The 18,371-nt window shown below is 38.7% G+C and overlaps 1 protein-coding gene across 5 annotated transcripts in view; it reads right to left on the bottom strand.

Moving 5' to 3' along the window:
- Nucleotides 1-18,371, bottom strand: part of LOC113026874 (voltage-dependent calcium channel subunit alpha-2/delta-1) — a 79,833-nt gene that overhangs the window by 30,119 nt on the left and 31,343 nt on the right. For all 5 annotated transcript variants that reach the window (XM_080304750.1, XM_080304747.1, XM_080304749.1 and 2 more), the window contains exons 7-12: nucleotides 10,517-10,648; nucleotides 7,059-7,128; nucleotides 6,387-6,437; nucleotides 6,065-6,164; nucleotides 2,459-2,617; nucleotides 694-798 (exon numbers count right to left, since the gene is read on the bottom strand). In XM_080304750.1, coding sequence (XP_080160876.1) covers nucleotides 694-798; nucleotides 2,459-2,617; nucleotides 6,065-6,164; nucleotides 6,387-6,437; nucleotides 7,059-7,128; nucleotides 10,517-10,648 — 617 coding nt within the window. The remainder of the gene's footprint in view (nucleotides 1-693; nucleotides 799-2,458; nucleotides 2,618-6,064; nucleotides 6,165-6,386; nucleotides 6,438-7,058; nucleotides 7,129-10,516; nucleotides 10,649-18,371) is intronic.

Below are 18,371 nucleotides of genomic sequence, written 5' to 3'. Positions count from 1 at the left end.
AATCTTTTTCCTGTTTTGACATGTTGAAATGTGATGCAACCTTGTGTAAATCCTTGTATGAATAAATGAAATGAGTTACAGACCATTTAGAACCTGTATTTATTTGGGGACCAGGAGAGAATAAGATAAATAATTTGTCAGACCACAGGAAAGTTTTCCATCTTAAATGAGTTTGGGCTCAAAAAACATTGAGTTTCAAGTTTTATTATCAGAAATGCAATGATCTGGCTTTCGCATGTTAATCTAGGAGTTTACATTTTTTAGGAAGCATAAAGCAGGAAATGGAAATTTCATACTTTAGCCTGGTTCCTTTGCAGAGGCATTCAGTTCTGCTTTTGTTCATATTTTGCACAGCATCACAGCTATTTTGGAAACTGTGTGAAGCCTTAGTTTCACACCCTCATCTGCCTTGTGAAGAAATTTTCCATAAAGAGAATGTGCACACAGAAAACACAACCCAAAGGGAGTTCCAAGAGGTAGCACCACACAAGTTTGTTGGTGTGTTTTTGTATTATTCATAATGTGTGATGTAAATCGATTTGCTCCCACTTCCACTGCTGAACATAAAGCGAGTCCCCAACATGTTAATCCTTAAATTTCAAAGTATGGCAGAATTAGTTTGAGAAAGTAAGGAATTTATGCAAGTTAACTGTCCTCTATAATGATGTGTGTGTATGTGTGTCTTTTGTATACCTTTTTGTCAGCATTATATTTCTCCAATATGGCCTGGGCTCTTTCCTCTCCTCCATCAGTGAACAGCATGATAATCTTGTTGCAGTTTGCTCTGCTCACATTAGTCTATCAAAGAAAATAAGCATGGAGATTAATTATTTGTCATGTTTTTAGCCACATATGCTGTGGGCACATGGATCAATTACTCTTTTGGATAAAAATATTCAGGCATTCACTAAAGCCTTTGCTTTGCATTGTTGCTTAGATAAGATTTTATCTAGCATTTTCATCAAAAACACCCATTTTGGATAATCAATACTCCACACAACTTAAAAAAAATTGTTAAAGGCAGTTTTCTTCTATCCCAGAGAAAGCCTGCATTTTTTTATACTGTTAGGAAGCCTGGGTACTGTAGGAGTCTCAGACAGCAGATTTAAGCCCAGGATCTTCTTCTTTTGCGAGGCAACAGTGTGAACCATTCCACCACAATGCAGCCTCTATCTATGAAGATGACACATATATATATATATATATATATATATATATATATATATATATATATATATATATATATATATATATATATATATATATATATATATATATATATATAAATGAGTAGACAAATCCTACGTTTTTCACCCAATAGATAAAACCTTTTGTTATGAAGATCCACCTGCATTTCATATAGTGACATATATTTTTGCTTTGTCCAGCAGAAAAGGTTATGAACAGCTGCTTAGATTCATTGGCAGAAATTCTAAGCATCTTACTCTGAATCCTATCAAATATGCACTACTTCTAACCTCCTGCATTAATATTATTCAGTAAAAAGTAAGGGATGGGATTGAATAGTCAATTTCAATTAGGAAAGTTCATAATTGAGGGAACTGTCCTGGACGTTTCTGTGTGTTAGCTATAATAAGAGGTTTGAAATGTCTAATTACACTGAAATGTGCTTCAGTGCTTCCTTTATTAGCTCCTTTGGCACCGGATAAACTGAACCATCCTTTATGACAGGAAGTGAGACAATAACATCCCAAAATTTATAGCGTCAACAAACCTGACAAAGTGGCACAGATCATGAAAATGTTAATTAAAAGCGTTTTAAAAGCTATTTCACGCAACAACCTGCTGATAGGTTTTGAATTTTCAACAGCAGGCTGTTAAACCTACAGGTGGACTATGAACATTCCACTGCTGCAATAAAATCTGCTTCTTGCCAAAAATGCATGAAGAATGTAGATTTATACAGACTCAAATCGAGATTATGAGCTATAAAATTGATTGAGGTGCATTTAAGGTTGGAGCGAATTTTACTTTATTAGTAGAAATTCTAAACAAGGGGGTGAAAACGAGTTACACTGGATCACCAAGACGCACATTTTGTAGTTCATCTTCTGGACATTATTAAGGAGTCGGCAAAATTGCAGGTGCATTTGCTTCTCTTTTCCTGAGTCGCTATAAATTCTCCTTCACACCTTTCTCTGACCTCATGGATTTTTCTATCAGATGAAGGAAATGTGTTCAGGAAATAGCAGTAGGAGGTATTATTTGGAAATGTTCCATCATTACTGAGGTTCTCGTCAATCAAATGTAACATTGCATTATTTCTTTCACTGACCAGGCAGTTGAGTTGAGGCAACACATTTAACCAGCAGATGGCAGTAAAACACAACAATCTGAGGCTGTCAACAAAAATGGAGGCAACACTCATTCAAAACTTGCTTTACAACTTGTGCACTCTCTCAGCCCAAAGTCAGACAAAATAACACGTTTTTCTTACCGCAGAGAGCTGCTTAAAAGCAAACTCAAAGCCCTTTGTGTAGTCTGTAATTCCTTTAGCGCTGATGTTCTGCACGGCATCCTTCAGCAGCTTTTTGTTCCTCACGTTGGCTTGAACCAGACGGTCGAAGCACGCCGTGTTTTTCACCAGTGTGTTAAACTGGGTAACAGACAGGACAGGAGTTATGACCTGAAATTTATTCATACAATTATAACATGTGTGCAAATTCAACACATCATACAAATGCAGCACACGCACACAGACACACAAACACTACCACCTGGCCTTGGCTGTTATCAGGCAGTGGTAAACAGACACATTCATCAAGCTCCACTAATTGCTTCACATCCTCAGAGCTCAACGATTTGGTACCCATGGAAACAAGATTCTGTTATATAGAAACGAGCTTAGGCAACCTCACCGTCTTTTTTTAAAGGTGAGACTTGCTTATTTCCAACTCACAGTGCACACATGCACAAATACTCCACCCCCCAAAAAATGAGGTATGTTTGAGTTTGCTTCAGGAGTGCCTAGGAGTGAGGAGGAAAGGCATTTTTAAAGAACTCCCAATGGCAATAAGTAAAAAGACAGAATAAATTAAAAACACAAAAAGAACTTCTAATGATAGTGCAGGAAGGGCATGGGACAGCAGAGCAGCCAGCTGTCCCATTCCCAGCACATCTATTGTGTAGCAGAACTCTTCTGAAACAATACTGCACCTCATCGATCTCAACTAATCAATGCATCTCTGCGAGATGGCCGATAGGGAGGCTGAAACACTGATGTACAAAGACAAGCAGGGGGGCAAAAAGAGCCCTGACTATATGTCTGCCTTGATCAGTATGTGTGCATGTGTGTCTGTGTGCGTTTCCAGGGAACCAGGCAGCCTTGAAGTTCCTTTTAGAATGACAATAACAGACATACACATCTCTGCTGGACCGGAAAGCAATACAATATTGGCTATGGCACATGCACAACACAAAACACCAAAACACACAATGGAAGTTCACATGACTGACTGTGTAGAGCAGATGGGAATCTGTTATCACATAATCTATCTAAAGCAGAAGTGAAGAAGGTGGGTCTAGCATGTGGGATGGTGAGGAGCAGAAAGTGAGAGGAAGAGAACGTGTGTGTGTGTGTGTGTGTGTGTGTGGTGGTGTTGGTGGCGGGTGGTGGGGGGCTAAGCACGAATGTGAGGTGTTTGCCTTTTAGAGAATAATGATCTCATAAAGGGTACGTGACAGAGAATTATAGTTTTATCTGATTTAATTACTTTATTAAAAAAAAATAAACACTGCTATACAGAGACCTGTGGAATGACTAAGAAAAAGCCATATTCTTTCATTGTAAGACTGCCTTTTTGGCCCTGCACATGAATGTGAACGCAGTCTACCGCAAATTCCACTATTCTGCCGTGATCCTATTACAACAGCTCTTATATGTGTGTGTGATGGTCCAGGCCTTGGGAATGGATTAGTGACGACACAAGAGAGAAGACTAATCTTCAAGCTCTAATCCCAGCGGACTGTCTTCTATTCTGGTTTACTACTCAGGCTTGCTCACTGGACTGACGCTGGCTAAAAGATTGATGCCAGCAAAACATGGCTGAGCAGGTTGGATAAATGTGGTGGAGGCTTGTGGTGTGAGAGGTGTGGGAAAGAGAGAAGACAAGGGTAAAAAAACAGAAAGAGAGAGAGAGAGAGAGCAAAAAAGGAAAGGAAGAGAGGCAGCCATCAGCAATCGTCTGACCTGACCTGCTGTGAAGAACGAGCGCGAGCATCTTCCGTGACCAAATGCCAACTTAGTCCCTGGGCTACTGTTAATGAGGAGGGATTTGTGGGTAATATCAGAGACTAATGATTTAGTGACAGGTAACAACACCCTGAGGACCAGACATCGGGCAGTGGATATGTGTATGCATGTGTGTGTGTGTGTCCGTGTGTGTGCATAAATGAGTGAATCAATGACAGAAAGAAATAGATATGGTGACTGACAGAAGGAATAATGATTTTTGCTGAAACAGGAGGAAATTGACACTGACTTACCATTATGTAACTGATATATTGCAGCAGGAATATTATAAATCCATTTCATTTTGACTTTAGCTGTCTTGTTGTTTTTGATACCCTCCCTGTTTCTTATACTGACATTATGCTTAGCAAATAATATTGTTGACAGCTAAAAATACAAAACTGCTAAAAAATAGAAATGTAAAAAAAGACAAACTGGAACAATGAAAACAGGTAGCCGTATGATATTACAGGTTGCAAATAAGTCCTAAGAATTATTGTTAAAATTATCAACCAAACTTTAGTTTATGGTTCTTGACTATATAAAATAGGTATACTGCTGGCTTGTTTGAGCCACATAGTCTTAATACTTGTCTAAACTGCAACAAACCTAAATGAAGTTTTTAGTACCTTGATACAACCAGGCAAGTTCTTTGGACTATAGATTCATCATAACTCATGCACTGTACTTTTAAAGGGTTCAAGTTCAAAAGTCATAAAACTGAGTCAAAACTGAATTGGATTTCAGTGTCTCTACAAATCTCTCACCATCTCATTTTACACACACACACACACACGCACACACACACACACACACACACACACACACACACACACACACACACACACACACACACACACACACACACACACACACCAACAGTAGCCAATAATTGCACATCTTTGCAGAATCAAAAGTCCACCATGAAACCGAATACATTACGTCCAAGACAAAAGGTCCCTCGAGAGAGGAAAGAAAGTCGGAATGGCTGTCATTTGCAAGGAGAACGAAGACAGCTCCAATCTCTATAAAGACCTGTCTTAATAAACACCTCCACAGGCACCCATCTACGCATCACACAATCTCCTGATTGGCTCTATTCAAGTGTAATCACAAGTGTGGAAAGCTTAGAATAGATGGCCAGAGAATGAAAAGCTGTAGAGGAAGAATGTAATGGAAGTGATGGGTGGGCGAGAAAAGTAAAAATGAAGGTAAAAAACAGAAGGAATAGTGAGAAGAGGAATGTTTCTTGGCTGTGTATAGAAAAGTGGAGGCATACAGTGTAAAGGAAGGGCATTCATTGACACAAAGAGATGAATGGAGGTATATGGTGAAATGCTGACAGGAATTGCATGGCTCAGTGATGAAAAGAACAAATGATGGAGAGAACAAGAGGGTGATAAATGTTTCCTGGGGTTCACTCCACTCAGAGGTGCAGCTTTAATTCCTTTAGGAGCGTTGGGAATGGACATACACAGCCACAGCCACATTTGAGGGCCTAGAGGTGGGGAGGGGCCATGTACTGCAGAGTTTTAATCCTGTACACCAAATAGAGCAGTGGGTATTTCATTAAAGGCCTGTTTCATGGTGGCCAGACCAGAGAGAAATCCATATTTCGTTACTGGTCATCCATCTCTCTGCCTCTCTTTTATTTGTGTGTATATGTGTGTGTCTGTGTATGGGCATTTGTTGTGTATGTGTAAAGATGTATGTGAATGGATACGAATTGGGTGTAAATTCTGACCCCCCCCCGTCACCTTCAATAAACAGACCACCCAACATTCAGCAAGTGGGCAGTCTAATAATACTCACACTGACTACGTTGACATAGTCATCGTCAGAAAGAGTCTCCAGCATCTCGCTGACAGAGGTCCTGATCAGTTTTAGCGTCAAGCCAGACACACTCCCACTCCTAAAAAAAAAAAACAAGAAAGAAATACCTGACAGCTTCTCACAGCAATCTGTCTGCTCAGTTCTTGTCCTGTGAGATTTTACTTGATGTAATTAGAACTGCTTCTGCCTTGGGAAATACATTACACTATGTGGCAAAGCTAGAAAGGCATGCATTTCAATCAGGGGAAATCATGATGGATGCAGGAAGGTTATGGATCAGTAAGATTATCAAACAACTCACGCATCCACGAGAATTAGCATATCTTTCGGTGAGGCGGCTCCTTGAATGTACCTAGATGGTCATAAATGAATGCAAACACATTTCTGGACTGAGACACATATACTCTGAGGGCCAACCATTTGCATAATCATTTATGCTGAGAAAATACAATAACACTTTACACACTTGAGTCATATTTTCATTGTCATATTAATATAAGACTGAGCGATATGGATGACATTATGTTAATAACTCAATGGTAATGATTTAAAGATGAAAAAAGGTCAAATCAGTAGCTATTCAAAGCAATCAACAATTAGCTGTTTTTACAAATTATTATTTTTAGAGCAATACAAAATTTTATCACAAAAAAAATCTTTATTCCTGTAGTGAATACAATTTGTGTGCTGTGTGAATGCACTCAAATTTATACAACCTGCACGGAACAATCAATTAAAGACTAAAAAAAATGTATTCACCAAATTTTCACAGTAATAATAATCATAACAATATTCCACTGAAATGCAATAGGCATTATTTAATTGAATTATTTGACTGAATTAAAAAACCCTGCTTACGTCTAATTAGCTCTACATGTAAACAATGAAATAGATATACAAAGACACATAATGACATAAAAGTTTAAGTTTTGTATTCTGACTAACACTGTTATCCTTGAGCCAGTTTTCTTACCATGGCCTCCTGCGCACATCGTAGAGATCTATTTTACTAGGGGTCTTACGAGCGTCCATCCAGGGAGAAGCTAAAAGACGAGATTTGAGATGTACTGAGTTTTCATCACAATTAAAGCAGAAAAACAAACAAAAAACAGCACACTACATACTATTTTGGCTAAATTTCTAATATATTTAACTAATATGGGGCGACCATGGCTCAGGGGGTTGGGAAGCGCATCTGTAACCGGAAGGTCGCCGGTTCGATCCCCGGGCTCTCTGTCCTGGTCGTTTTGTCCTTGGGCAAGACACTTTACCCTACCGCCTACTAGAGATGGACCGATCCGATATTACGTATCGGTCCGATACTGACCTAAATTACTGGATCGGATATCGGAGAAAAATAAAAAATGTAATCCGATCCATTAAATATCACGAAAGCACCTCACAAAACTTGCAACACGCCGTAACTCGCCTCAGAACGTTAGCACGTCGGAGCAGTATGCATCACGTGATAGAGCGGCTGTGGCATGCGGGACCTGTCGGTGGTCTGGATAGCATGTGGAGCTTCGCTAGCAACCCGGCATTTCAAGTTATCCCCGAGAGAAGTAAAGCAAGTGTGTAAGTCCATCTCTGAATGTTTGTAAAGCATTCCTGCGTTAAGCTTACCAAACGATATATGGAGCGACTGCCTCTTCTGGCTGCTACTTCAATCATGAAACTGCTTAATGATCAGCTGATCGGCTTTTCTGTCGCGAGTCCGTGTCTCTTGTTTGTTTTTGGCCCACTTTGCACCAGAAAGAGGAAACCAGCGGCTGAACAACAGCAGCACGTTTAAGCTTGATCAGCTGTTGTTAGAATTTATTTATTATTACTTTCTACTCGAGGATCTTTTTCTACGTAGCTGACGGCTGGTAACTATGGAAGCCCGTTTCCGCCACAAAAAAAAAAAAAAGGATCCATAACTCAAAATTTCGAGTTATTATCTCGAAATTTCGAGTTATTTTCTCGAAATTTCGAGTTATTATCTCGAAATTTCGACATATTAACTCAAAATTTTGAGAAAAGCAACTCGAAATTTCGAGTTAGCGCTGCCAATCAGTAATCTACGTGAATGACGTCATTTCCATGTTACCCGGAAGCTGAAGCCCTCAGCTACAAATGCTACAGCTAAGCTACCGGTATTACATCCAGTCGTGAATGCACAGATTGCTGAGTGTTTTCAGCCTGGCTTCACAAATGATGAAATCCCTGTGTTATTAGCTGAATCACATGGTGTTACTATCAGCAAACATACTTTAATTTGTTGGGATCCGTTTTTGAGTGCGCGGTCCTGCGCCATATGCTTCCGGGTAACAAGAAAGCGACCTCATTCACGTATATTTTTGATTGGCAGAGCTAACTCGAAATTTTGAGAAAAGTAACTCGAAATTTCGAGTTATATTTCTCGAAATTTCGAGATAATAACTCGAAATTTCGAGAAAATAACTCGAAATTTCGAGAAAATAACTCGAACTTTCGAGTTATGGATACTAGCTTTTTTTTTTTTTTAGTGGCGGAAACGGGCTTCCACAGGTAACTGTGCAGGGGCGGATCTAGCAAAGTTTAGCCAGTTAATGCCGATAGGGCATTAACAGGGAAAAGGGGGCACAAAGACATACTTTTCTTTCTTATTCTCATTTAAAATGTCTAGCTTTTAATAAATAATTATCCGAATCTTACACCCAAAGTTTTAATTTGATGTAAAATGAATAGAAGTGAATTACTGTATATAGTGACTATTAAGTCTAATATATATACCCTAGTAAGCTATAGTACTTTTTCCTTCCCAAAGGAAAAAGTACTATAGTACCTTTGGGAAGGTACCATCTGTGCAGTCTCCAATTTTGTTGAAGAAAGATGTTGAATCTATTTAATATTTCTTGAAAAATAATTGATTTCTGTGCTTTTTTTTCACACTGCATCAAATTAAGGTTGATTACGTCGATTAAGCATCATGAGGTGGAGCGTTAGGGGTGGTTCCCTATTTTTTATTTATTTATTTTTGTTGTTGCTGGGAGTTGGAACCCTATTAGTTAGGTTGCTTAATATTTACGCTAAGTACTCTTTAAAATACCAGAATAGGGAGGATGGTGTAGGTTTAAGTTTATTAGATTGATCAGTATTGCTGAACTATGAAATTAATTTTTTTTTGCATATAGGTATAACAGAATAGCTTTAGTGTAGTTGTTGTTTTAAACTTGAGTATGAACTTATACAAAATGCAGCAAGATATTTAAAAAAAAACAGTTTTGTTGATTAAAAAACACTATATCGGATTCATATCGGTATCGGCAGATATCCAAATTTATGATATCGGTATCGGTATCGGACATAAAAAAGTGGTATCGTGCCATCTCTACCGCCTACTGGTGTTGGCCAGAGGGGCCGATGGCGCGATATGGCAGCCTCTCTTCTGTCAGTCTGCCCCAGGGCAGCTGTGGCTACAACTGTAGCTGCCTCCACCAGTGTGTGAATGTGAGAGTGAATGAATAGTGGAATTGTAAAGCGCTTTGGGTGCCTTGAAAAGCGCTATATAAATCCAATCCATTATTGTTATATGATAAAATCATATTGTATTTAGTGTCATATTCTGCTCAGGAGCCGTTGTGTACATACTACATTCTGTGACATAATGACAGGCTTATTGGATCGATCAATTTATTATACCGTCTACATTATAACATGTTTTAAATCACTAAAAATATTTATGAGGGAAAACACGCACAAATTATTTATCGGAGACGCACAGCTATTAGTGAAGGGCACCATAAAAACAAGGAAGTATACTGAGAGTGAGTGACTGCCTTTCATGCATGCTAAGAAGTAAAAGAAAGGATAAATCAAAGCCAATGCAAATTTATGAATATGAGACATAAACTTTTGTCATAAAGCTATAGAGTCGATGATGACAGGGAATCTCATGAATAGAAATAGCTTGGCAAAGATAACACGCATACAAGAGGGAACAGCAATAGACAAGTGCAGACGCACATAAAGTCAATGTGAGCTTAATTATGCGGGCAGTGGATCAGCTGGAGGCACAATCGAAGATTGCAGCGGTCCCAGATCCAGCTGTACACAGTGGAATATTCTCCCATGTTGCTTGTCTGTGTTTTATTGTGTTATGGTGTGTTAATATCTGTGCATTCCTGGATTATCCTTTTTTGTTACACATTTCAATGTTTTTTTTCCCTTGCTACCTAGCCTGACCTGTCACCCCAACGTGATGTTTGTGTATTGTATGTACGGTCGGCAAGGTCTATCATCTCGGTTGTGGGCAACTGCAACTGACAAATAAAGGCTATCTCATCTCCTCAATTACTAAGCAGTGTGTATTTAAGCACATACAACTTCAGAATTATATGAACAGACACATAAAAACCTATTCAAAGGCAATGTTTGGGTTGTTGTCCCCCCCCTCCTTTGTTTCCTTACCTGGATAATAGCGAGCCAGGCCAGTGGCACTGCCAAACACCTGCCAGAGTAGGGTTGGGTCATCCTCTCTATTCTTTCTAAACACTTCCTTCAGTTCCTCTGTCCAGGTTAATTCATTCAGCACAATGGTGGCTGGATGAACAAATACACATGAAAAGCTCATTTATCAAAAGAAAGCATGCATATGAAAAAGAAATACGTCATGAACCCACCAACATAAGAAGAATTCAATACATTATATACTCTAATTACATTTTGATTTTGTGTGCAGCTGTAAAATAAACATTTTCATGTCCTTGTGGGTTTTCTGCAATCATCTTTAGAAGGCTTAGCAAAGAGATATGGACAACACAGTTTAACACATTCATTAAGATTCACACACAGGCCTCACTGTCACCCCAGTTGCCCAGCAGAGCACGACCAAATATTTTTCCAGCACAAACAGAAAGCGCTTGCATTAGGCATCAATATCAAGGAATAGTACTCAGACAAGTAATGGCTTTGCACAGACACAATTAAAGTATTTTACCTAAAACCACCAAATAATCTGCATGACTGCATGTGCAGAAGTTTTGTGTGTGTGTGTGTGTGTGTGCATGCTTTTGACAGATAGTGTGTGCTGTGAGAGGCAACAGGCATTATGGATGTAATGACACAGCACCCAGACAGCTCAGAGCCACATTAAGACTGATGATGGATGGAGACACAACACATGCTGCCCCCAACTCTATCTGTCCTCTCTGCCGCTCTTCTTTTTTTTTTACCATCTTCCACTTTTTTTGTACTTTGTGGCATTGCATATATTTTTTTATGGGACTCTGTACATCTTGACATGTGGCTAGAAGTATAGTGTGCATGTGTGTAAGCCATATTGCTATCCTGTATTGAGCGTGACGTGTCTCATTGATGTGCAAAGCAAACAGTGTTCATTTGCATCTATGTCTCTAGAGTGAAGAGTTAATGAAGCCTCGGTTGCCAGGAGTGCATGTTTTTCATTATAGAAAGGGAGAGAGCATGAAGCGTGTGCACACACAGTAATATATTTCTCTCATTAATCATTGAATTTTAGAATTTTAAGGCAAGAGTCAAAAAAATACTACTGCACTTGTTAGATAATGATAAAACTGCAAACTATATGTATACTTTTTATTGAAGACTGATTAAGTTAGGCCATTGGATAGATAGCACAAGCCATCTTGTTTTATCCAAACAGCTTGACAGTTAAATACAGCGAGATGATACTCACGTGTACTAGACTGTAAGACGAAATTATGGCACAAGGCAGAGGTGGGACCAAGTCATTGTTTTGCAAGTCTCAAGTAAGTCTCAAGTCTTTATCCTCAAGTCTCAAGTCAAGTCTCAAGTAATGTCAGGCAAGTCAGAGTCGAGTCTCAAGTCACTGGTGTAAAAGTCCAAGTAAAGTCACAAGTCTGAAATTTTGAATTTCAAGTCCTTTCGAGTCTTAAAAAAAAAACACGAAAAAAAGCATGTTGCAGTTATATGCTAAATGTAAATATTAGACCATGTAATTTTTAAATCTGTGTTTTTCTCAACACATGACAAAATAGTGAACTTAGAAAATATACACAAATTGTGAAATTGCACCTCTTTAAAATGCAGCTCAATTAAACCTAGCTCCAAGAATAATTTTCACCGACAGTTCTGAGATAAGCTGCATGTTATTCTTGGATGCGCTTGTAGGACCGGCTTTAAAATCGCATGACAAAAATATCATACATAAATAAATGATATTTTTTAAAAAATATCATTTAAAAAAAAAACTGCATCACCAACGTAGCCTGGAAAACATTTGCTAGTTAGATGAAGTCAGCTATCTCATCGTAGCATATTTATATGCATATTTATAATTATACGCTTCTTGGAGTGAGTGCACACACTCATGAAGTTTAGTAACTTCAGGTCACTGCAACAAGCCCAGGTACAGTTTACCGACGGATGGGTGCAGGACCTTGAAATGCACCGTGTAGAAAGACCATCGTATGTATCATAAGTTTACCAGTCTCACAAATCGTCGTCATAAATACACATTCGTTAACCGTTTATTAATATAACCTTTGAGCTCAACGGTAATTAATTAGCAGTGGAAATAATTTCTGGTAGCATCACAGAAATGTAGCAGTGACAACAATATTGTATGCTGTAATCGCACTGGGCAATTAGTGATACAAAACAACAGTTTTATCCTGTGAATAAAAGTATATGTTTTTGTCAATGTACCATAATAACAGAAGCGAAACGCAATATTGTGTCAGGACAATTCACTATTTATGCACAATAAATAAAGGAGCATAGCGCGACAATTTCTGTTCAGCGCCAGACTTGCTTGTAACCTATATCACCAATTATGTTAAGAAAAATGACGCATTAACTACAACAGCAGACTGACCTTTGTGTAAATGCTTGGAGCAGACTAACCTGTGAGCTGGAGGGTTCTGGGACGTTATATTTGGTCTTTGAATGGCTGCAATCCAGTCGCGTCTTTGTTACTTTGGAAACATGGCTCGAACAATTTCTCTTCAACGACGTAATCCGATAACAACCGATCTCTTTACCCGTCGGCTTCCCGTGGCTGTCATGCGACCGGCTATTGCAGTTAATAATACAACGGCTTCTTGACATTTTTGAGTTTCTTTTTTATCGCTGTATAACTGATTTTAATTGAAAGCCTGCGTGCGCTAGTACCGCTTGCCACGAGTTCCCAGAATCCTTTGCGGTTCTACCCGTGAATGACGTTACATTTTCAATCTCTATATAATATGCGTGTTAAATTTTATATTTGGGGTAAAATATCAAGTCTTTTCAAGTAAACCGGTTCAAGTCCAATTCAAGTCCCAAGTCATTGGTGTAAAAGTCCAAGTCAAGTCACAAGTCTTAGAACATTTTTTCAAGTCAAGTCTAAAGTCATAAAATTAATGACTCGAGTCTGACTCGAGTCCAAGTCATGTGACTCGAGTCCACACCTCTGGCACAAGGCAACCACAAGCCTCTAACTAGTAATTTGTTGCTTTTTAATGTCTCCACTGGTTGTGAATATCCCTGAGTTAGTCATAATCTTTAATAAGCTAAACTTCACTGCTGCTTCATAAGGGAAAGACTATCCTCGGGTTGCCCATATTGCCAATGACACTAATGAATTCCCTGGATACACATGTATGCCACACTGAATTCACACCTAGTGATGACATAATCTCATTGGGACATCGTGGGTGCAGTATAATTCACAAAAATATGCAATATGGATTGGTGCATATTTTCCCTATTTTTTGACTGCTTTAATTATCAGTCTTTTCCTTATAGAAGCAACAGTTACACACTGTATAACAGTGAAAGCTAATAAGCAAAAATGTTCTATACAGCTACAGTACAACATGCTCAGTTAAACAGTTATTTATAGTTAGTTTAACATAAGAGAGAGATAACTACAAGACATTAAATTTCCCATCATTACTAATTAAAAGAATAGTTGGATATTTGAAAGACTATAATGTATGTCACAAAATAACCTCTGATATGGAAATATTGCTGGCTAAATATCTAATCACTGGAGATAAAAACCGTCTTTGTTTTTCTAAGCGGCACAAAATTTGCTCACCTGCTACATTTGTTTATGCCATACAAAAGCTATGGTGAAAATTGCCTTTGGATGACAGAAGTGATAGGCAGCAAACTGGAGGGATTTTTGCATCTACACAAATCTGGCACTTGAATTCCAATCACAAGCAGTATTGCCCTGAGTGTGAAAGGTGAAAGATGTCTGCTGAGCTCCCTGTGACACAAGATGACATTACAGTATGTGTGAATTTGTAAATTAGGAATCATTTTTGCAGAAACAGACGTGTGTGAAATTGTTGAATAATAAAAAAAAAAACTCGTTCCACAGTCTTGGACAAGTTAATTAACCCAACAGGATTTATTATTTCAATCATATCAAATGCAGTGATCTCTTATATATAATAAAAAAAGAAATGTACCATTAACACAAGAAACACCTGGAAACAGAAAGTGATGCGCTGATTCTGAGGGATTATTTAAAGTTTACTTTAGGCTACATTTGTGCTGAGCTCACAAGAAATTCTTCTATATGACTGGCCTATAGCCAGGAGGCATTGGGGTGTTTTTAAAAATTAAACAAATGCATGTTTAATATATATGATTAAAATAAAAGCAAATCGACTGAATACAAAAGATGGACATGGCCACTGACACGTCACTCATTGCTTAGTGAAGCATCTGTTGTAAAGTTTTAAGTGCTTTTTTCCATATTGGTGCTTTATAAATGAACTTAAATATCAAGCATGGATCTGAGAGTGAAACCAAGGGACACTCCCTCCTAAGACTGTAGCGATCACATTGAGACCATCCATTCAATGTATTCTGCTCATTTGATTCAGGGTCACAGGTGGTGACATCACAATTGCCATACGGCAAGAGGCTGGCCAGGTCACCAACCTGTCACAGTGCTAAAACATAGAGAACCAACCATTTACACACACCATTCAGCACTGTCCCTGGACAGAGCCTGCATAGACACGGGTAGAACATGGAAAGGACTGTTTAGGCGTGAGGTGCTAGCCACCACATCACTGTGCTGCCCTTGGCTAGGGACCATAATTTACCAAAAGAACATTATGTTACATTCAGCTTCACTTGAAACCAGTAAGGCCATGAACTCATCAGGAAAATAATTAGTGAGATCAGAGATCACATTAGACAAAGGGTCACTTTCTTATGGATTTCTGCAGCTGAACTTCTTATTGTAACCAGCCTTGCAGAATGCAGATGGAAGACAGTTAAACATTGGCTGGAAACTGGGTCTATCCTTCATATACAGTCTGTATTCTATAGTGCTCTGAAAAAAAGATTTTGTCACCTTGCTGATTTCGTCTTTGCAATGCAATTGCAAATTGCATTACATCTGACATTAAACAATGTCAAACATGTTTATGATGATGTAACAGTATGGGACTTCTTTGATGGATAACTTGCCAAAAACCCTCCAGTGTGGCTGAATGAAAACAAGTCTGCAAAAAAGCTGGATGAAATTGGTCCAAAGCAATTTGATAGACTCGTTGCTAGGGATGGGTATTGATAAGATTTTCACGATTCCAATTTCATTTTTGATTCTGTTTAACGATTGAATTCTTTATTGATTCTCTTATCGATTCTTTTTAAAAAAGGAGAACACTAAGGTTGATTAGCTTAGAATTTTGTTTTATATCTTCTCTTTGAACAAGATAGAAATTTAGGAGTAACATGGCCTTACAAACCCAACAGTGAGATCTTAAGAGATCCACAGCCTATGGCTCTTCAATGGGGTGTCACAGGGTGCCCAGGAAAAAAAATTGTAAATGTAAAATAATAAAATAAATATTCTTCTGTAGCAATAACAAAGTATAACATAAATTATTCAGTAGCAATTACACAAGAATATCCAGTAATGTCCCTGCCTACAATTAAACACATTCACTTACCAAAAATCGGGGCATCTGCTGTGGCAAATGGGTGCAAGCCTTTTACCACAAACTTAATCACTGTTCGGTGACATTCGTCTATCCTGGCCTGAAAGGAGACGCTACCGGTAGACTGCAGTGAGAACTGCCAGCATCTGAGGCAGCCAGACTCTGTCTCTCTCATCATGGTCGCCTAAATGCACAGTAATGGCAGGTTTTGTAATAAGGCAGATCGCGCTAACATAATATGCACTGTTAGTTGATTATTTACCTGCCGCATTAACGGGAGAGGACGTGCAAACGTTACCGCTGCTGCTGGGTTGAGATTCACGAGTCCGGAGTGGAATTAAAAACACGACATTCATTTGAGGTCATCGCGTGTTTTGTGAGCAAATGCTTTTGCATATTCGTAGTGTTTCCTCCCTTAAATGAAATATCTACTTTTCAAGTATTGCAAGTTGCCCTGTTGTCATCCGTTCTCGTAAAGTATAACCAAACCTTTGAGCGTTTGAGCCGCCATGTTTCCTGCCAGGTAAATGACACACTCCGCAACGTGGTGACATCATTCGGGGCGACTGGAATCGATAAGGGAATCGTTTGCAAAAATGGCAAACAATTCCAAGGAATTGAAACAGTGGGAACCGGTTCTCAACAAGAACCGGTTTTCGATACTCATCCCTACTCGTTGCCATTCGCCAGCTGTCACAAACACTTGATTGTAGTTCTTGCCGTAAAGGGTGGCACAATCAGTTTTTAGGTTTAGAGTAATTGTGTTTGAATCATTTTTTTTCTATTTCCATTTATCTATGTCTAATAATGAAATTAGTTTGATGACATGAAATGTGGCACAAATACTACTAAATTTTACATTTTTATATTCAGCTTCCACTTGTATATCCACTGAATTAAATTATTTTCTATTTCGTCTGATATACTTTTTTTTGGTACTATGTCCTTCAATGGACATTTTATGCTTTTGTGATCTTTCTGTCATGCCTGTATCCTTTCCAATACTGGCCTCACACACATGAGTCTGATTTCATAAACTTGTCACCCACTTTACCCAGAAAATCTAATTTTCTTCAGCTGAGCAAAGGCTATTCCGGGAACATTTATAGGGTGGAGATTAAATTGGAGAGTTGAAACCTCAATAACTATGAATCTTCTGACCTGGAATACCAAATACATACTCCTTCACATGTGTCCATATCTGACACAATATATGAGCCTGCGTATGCTCTCAGACATACGTTTTTCTCCATATTCGCAGTGCTTCTTTGAATACATTAGTTAATTTTAAATAATTTTCTTTAGCTAGATATTCCTAGAGTTTGAAATTTAAACTTAAATCTGAAAAACAAGTCTCAATCTCAAAACAAAATTGCATGGTCTGGTTCTTTATTTCCATACCTGAGATTGTTGCCCACAGTGTACCGCCAGGTTTGAGTCCTTCCTCGTAAACACACACACACACCTAAAGTTTCTTTCATCTCGCTGGGTAGGTCCCAGAAGCTCAGCGTATCCATGCATACTCATTACAGGCTACCAATAAACAGCATCCTTGTGAGAGAAAGGCAGCGTGAGTAGCTGTGGCACCCAGCCCAGATTAAAGGCCAGATAGGGATCTCAGGGAAAAATTGACAAATTCACAGCAAGTTCAAAAGAAATGCTAATAAACTATACTTTCCACCCACAGATAACAAAACCTGACAGCTTTCCATTCCAATCTACATTTCCCTTTTCTGCCCATGTGTCTGGGGTCAGCAACAAGGTGAAGCAGGTAACCTTGGGGCCAGACGGTTCCCCAGCAGGCTGAGGTCCATGCTGAGGAAGTCATTCCATCCTGCTGTCTCTCCAAGTCACTGCTGACGCATTACTTTCCACTGCACTGATTCCACTACACCAATTACTGAATATCTTACCACAAACACACAGATGTCTTTCTTCACAGAAACACAGATACAAACACACATCATTCAGTAATGCTGCTGCAAGATGGTTTAAAAAACCAGATTGTAATTAAACTGGAATCTTTCTGAAGTTCTTCGAGAACCAAGGCCTACTGTGGTGACACATACTTGAGCAAATCACCTAAAGCTTTATTCCTCTCCTCGTAAGTCACACTATATTAAGGACATCACCCCACAAGTTGAAATCTAAAAAATAGAATAAAGGAAAAGCCACTTAAAAATATTACATAATTCAAACCACACTTAAGCTATTCAGCCAGGCACCCTTAAGTCACTGACATTCAACTTGAGCTGTGCTAATGTCAGGGAGACTCTCGAGATTTAAATTATGCTGTATCACTCAAGGTAAATGTCAGCACATGATGTTGAAATGATCAGAAATGTACTTTTATAACAAAAGGAGCAAAAATACTC

Source organism: Astatotilapia calliptera, chromosome 7 (assembly GCF_964374335.1).
Source record: "Astatotilapia calliptera chromosome 7, fAstCal68.1, whole genome shotgun sequence".
NCBI lineage: Eukaryota > Metazoa > Chordata > Actinopteri > Cichliformes > Cichlidae > Astatotilapia > Astatotilapia calliptera.
Note: the sequence above shows the minus strand (reverse complement) of the source record. Positions and strands in the feature narration are given on the sequence as shown.